We start from the raw sequence: 4,338 nt of genomic DNA on the forward strand, positions 1-4,338 counted from the left end.
GGGTGAGAGGCTCACCTGTCGTGTGATGTGCCACAGCCTTTGCCAACATGGTCTTCCCGCAGCCGGGTGGGCCGTACATGAGGACGCCTCGGGGAGGATCGATGCCGATCTGAAACCCAGAGGGGGAAAGGAGGATGAGCCAGGGGTCCCGTCACCAACCCCAGACCCAGCAGGGCCTCTCCTTTCCCTGCCACGCCAACTGCCTCACCTGCTTGTAGAGCTCGAAGTGCGTAAGTGGGAGCTCCACAGCCTCCCGCACCTCCTGCTTCTGGATGTCCATGCCCCCAATGTCCGCGTACATCACGTCTGGCTTCTGGTCTGGTGGGAGAGCAGAGCTGGGGCTCCCAGCCTGGCCCTTAGGGTCCCCTCGGGCCTCCCTGGCCCCGGGCTGCCCCCTCACCTGAGGTGAGCATCATGATGCTGCTGTCGGCCTCGGGTGGCAGCACGTCCACCAGGGCGTTGCTGTGCTTGTGGAGGGCCACCGAGGCGTTGGGCTTGAGCAGCTCCCGATCAATGGTGCTCAGGATGCGCACGTAATAGTTGGAACCTTTGGGCAGGAGGCAGCAAGGGAGGGGGGAAATGAGAAGCAACAGAGCCTCAAAATCATCCCTTCCTTCTTCCCCCAACCTCAGTTGCACCCTCTAGGCCACCAATATCTCTCACTCAGACCCTGAGGGGCCTGCTCTCGGCCTCCAGTCTTGCCTCCTCCAGTCTGTCCCCACATTCACACTAGCGACTCCCTTGTCTATAGCCCTGACTCTCTTTTTGCTCCAGCCCTGGGTGAACAGCATGCCTCCCCTGATGTCCCCTGGGTGTCTCTCGCTCGCTGTGCCCCAGTGTGATCTTGGTATATTTCCCCCAGTAGCGCTCCTGGATCTCAGTCCCAAGCAGACCCACTGTCTGCCAGTTCCCAGCCAGAGTCCTGAGCCTCATCCTGGACCCTTCTCCACTTCCCTACAGCCCATCAGTCACCACACCTTTCCATCCAGCCTCCCTAGTGTCTCTCCAACCAGTCCCTCCTCTCCTCCCCATGGCCCCTGCCCTGATTCAGCCCTGTCCTCTCCCATCTAAGTCCCTGCACATCACTGCCCTGGTCACCCAGCCTCCAGTCTCCTCTCTCCAGCCCGCCTCCTACATGTATACTAGTGATGCACATCTCTTTCCAGGCTCAATCTCTCTCCTGACCATCAAAGCTGGCTGTCCCGCAGCCTCCTGGACACCTCCCCATGACGCCTTGGACTGCCCTCACTGCCTCCCTCCAAACCTACTCCTCCACACCTGTTGTGATCTCAGAGCGAGCCCTACAGGTCAAAGATACAGGCTTCATAGAGGCAGAGACAGACAAGCATTCACAATGTAAAATATATTTCTACTTTTGGATCTGTCAAAATTCTCTGAAGAACACCATTATATCGTCCTGCCTTGTTTGCTGCTGTTTAAGACCCTAGCACATGACAGGAAACAGCTGTTAAGTGGAGAGATGAATGAATGAGGTGTTCCTCCCATCCCCCGCACCCCCACACCTGTGGTAGAGCCCACGATGGCTGTATTCTGATCCACAGCCTCCAGAAATTGTCCGATGACCAGTGGGATGCTCTGTATTCGCTTCACCTCCTCCTGGGCATGAAGGAATTCCTTCTTCAAGTTCTTTTGTTCATCCTTGATGTACTCCTCCTGCACCTCTAGGAACTCCAGCTCTTGCTGCAGTTTCTGTGAGCAGAGAGTGCACGGGAGGGGGATGGTTCCAGACCTTGCTGAGCCAGAGAGTGCTGGAAAGTGGGGGAAATATGAGATGCTGGGCCCCATGCAGGATCTGGGTTGGGAGTTGAATGTACCTTGTAGCGGCTGTACAGGTCCTCCAGGTCCTCAGGCTCAGGACCCAGGAAGGACAGGCCAGTCTGGGGCCGGGACACAGACAATGCTGGTATCTCATCCTAGACCAAAGGGGAAAACTCAGGTTAGATCTAGAGGGTCTCCTCATGAAAGGATCCTGAGTCCTCTCCCCACTTTACCGTGAAGTCACTGAGCCCCTGACAGTCTCCTGGCATAATCCAGACCCTCAAAATAGATCCTGAAAACCTCCCAGCCCCCTAAATAGGCTTCAGTTGTCACCTAACCCCCTAAACAGGCCCCTCTGTCAACTTGCTCCCCAAACAGATCTTTTCCAATCATTTGTCAATCATAGCATGTCCCCAGCGTCACCCAACTCCCAACAAGGGTCTAAATGTCACATCAATTCCTTAGCAGACCCCAATTCCTCCCCAGCCCCCCTCAGCAGGTTCCTGTTGTCGTCAGATGATTCTCCTAGATAGACTGTTAAAGTCACTGCACCTTCAAAGAGTCCTGGCATTCCCCAGTTTCCCCCCAAATATCCCTCATGTCACAGACTCCCAACTCACATTAGGCCCAAACATCACTCAGCCAAGCCACAGATAATACTTAGCCACCGCCTCAAATCCCCAAGCCAAGCCCCCAACATGTGTCAGTCCCCCAGCTGAGACCCCGACATCACTCGGCCTCATGGCTGGGTCCCATACATCACTCACCACCGACCCAATCGCAACCCTACCGCGCCACTTATGTCACTAACCACTCCCTGCCAGGCCTCGGAATTAGTCAGTCTCAAAGACACACTAATGTACTCACACCCCCAGGCCCCTTTCTGAGCCCTACCGCCTTCCTAACATCACTCGGCCACCCAGACAGGCCTCTGGACAGCACAAAGATCTCCAGTGAGTCCTCTGAAATCGCCTGGGCTGGGATCCTCAAAGTCTTTCTGTCCCAACTCAAGTACCCTCTCCCCACTAGCCTGGCCCGGACTAAAAAGCCCAAGTCCCCACTGCACCTGAGCCTTCTCCACCAAGATGCCTATTTCCTCCATAGTGACCAAGCCTGCCTCTGTGTGGCCCGGCCTGATCAGTCGCCGCTTCCGCTGACGCCACCGGAAGTCCATGGCCTAAGGGAACTCTGGGAGTCGTAGTTCAAGATATCGCTGAGACAAGGCTGGATGAGCCGGATAGGATGAAGGGCTCGTCCTGGGCTCCGCCCCCAAATTATGCACATGCGCCGTCCGTACCCGCGGGAGCACGGGCGGGCTCGGAGCAGTGCGCGTGCGCTGCGGGCCATGGCGCCATCTCGCGCGCGGTCGGAGGGCGCCGGCTTTCTCTCCAGGAGGTGGCGCCCCCGGATTGCTCTTTCAACTGAGGAAATTCTCAGAGATCTGTCAGGGAGAGTCTGGTGGGCAAAGGTTCTTCTCTCTCATTAAGTGGCTGGGCTGGAGGGGCCTTGGGCCAAGCTCCGTAGAAGCGATCTTTTAGGGAGTCTTCAAGTCGGACTGACCCCAGAATTATTCCCCACGCGAAGATGGGAAAGCCCAAGCTGCCCCTGAAGGTGACACTTCATACCGGACTCCACCGCAGGAGTCAGGAGACCCAAGGCAGCGAATCAAGCAGAACCCATGCTTCAGGGCTGGAGAAAATGAGGCAGCGGGTGCGTGAGAGCAGGTTCACTCAGGCGACCTGCAGACCAGTTTCAGATCCTGTGCTTAAGCTTCACAAGCAGCATGTCATCGAATCATAACAGGTATTATGTTTCCTCTTTTAACGGAGAAGGAAACGGGCTCAGAGCCTTGAAGTCACTTGTCACAGTCACAATGTGCCAGAGGAACAAAGTGCGGATTGGGACCCAGATCTGTCTGTCCCCAAAGCCTGTGCTCCTGGCCTCAGGGAAACACTGACACCCTCCACACCAGCTACAATTTTTGTTCAGGAAATGTTTTACTTATGAAGTATAAACACATAGAATGGCAAAAATCATTACGGCTCAACAAATTTACACAAAGTGAACATGCCCATACAACCAGTACCCTGATCGAGAAACCAGACATTACCAGCCCCCCAGAATCCCCATGTGCTTCCTTTCCTTCATCCCCTCTAAAGGGTGTATCACTCACCTGGCTTCTAACAACATGAATTACTTTTGTTTGTTTTGAACTCTTTCTCACTTGACCCGCACAATGGGCACTGTGTGTTTGGCTTTTTTAAGGTAACATTATGTTTCTGAGATGCACGCATGTCGTTTGTAAAAATAGTCCTCTCATTTTCATTCTGAATGATTTGCATTGTGTGAATATACCTCAGACCGGATATTTTCCAGTTTGGGGCTGTCGTGGTGCTATGAATATTCTAGTACATTTCTTTGGGCGAACATATGTATTCACTTCTGGAAACATACTCAAGAGTGGAATTGTTAGTCATAGGGCAGATATGTGTTTAGCTTTAGCAGACACTGTCAAACTGTATTAACTTAGGCCGGGCGCGGTGGCTCACGCCTGTAATC

General features: G+C 54.3%; 2 protein-coding genes across 2 annotated transcripts in view; one reads left to right on the forward strand and one right to left on the reverse strand.

Annotated features, from left to right (window-relative positions):
• Positions 1 to 2,915, reverse strand: part of PSMC4 (proteasome (prosome, macropain) 26S subunit, ATPase, 4) — a 6,532-nt gene extending 3,617 nt beyond the window's left edge. The window contains exons 1-6 of the mRNA XM_012657137.1: positions 2,846 to 2,915; positions 1,836 to 1,934; positions 1,524 to 1,710; positions 401 to 547; positions 209 to 318; positions 16 to 109 (exon numbers count right to left, since the gene is read on the reverse strand). Coding sequence (XP_012512591.1) covers positions 16 to 109; positions 209 to 318; positions 401 to 547; positions 1,524 to 1,710; positions 1,836 to 1,934; positions 2,846 to 2,881 — 673 coding nt within the window. The 5' untranslated portion in view covers positions 2,882 to 2,915. The remainder of the gene's footprint in view (positions 1 to 15; positions 110 to 208; positions 319 to 400; positions 548 to 1,523; positions 1,711 to 1,835; positions 1,935 to 2,845) is intronic.
• Positions 2,916 to 3,363: 448 nt separating this feature from the next.
• FCGBP (Fc fragment of IgG binding protein) overlaps positions 3,364 to 4,338 on the forward strand; it is a 68,037-nt gene continuing 67,062 nt past the window's right edge. The window contains exon 1 of the mRNA XM_012656970.1: positions 3,364 to 3,489. Coding sequence (XP_012512424.1) covers positions 3,364 to 3,489 — 126 coding nt within the window. The remainder of the gene's footprint in view (positions 3,490 to 4,338) is intronic.

Source organism: Propithecus coquereli, unplaced genomic scaffold (assembly GCF_000956105.1).
Source record: "Propithecus coquereli isolate 6110/MARCELLA unplaced genomic scaffold, Pcoq_1.0 Scaffold53, whole genome shotgun sequence".
NCBI lineage: Eukaryota > Metazoa > Chordata > Mammalia > Primates > Indriidae > Propithecus > Propithecus coquereli.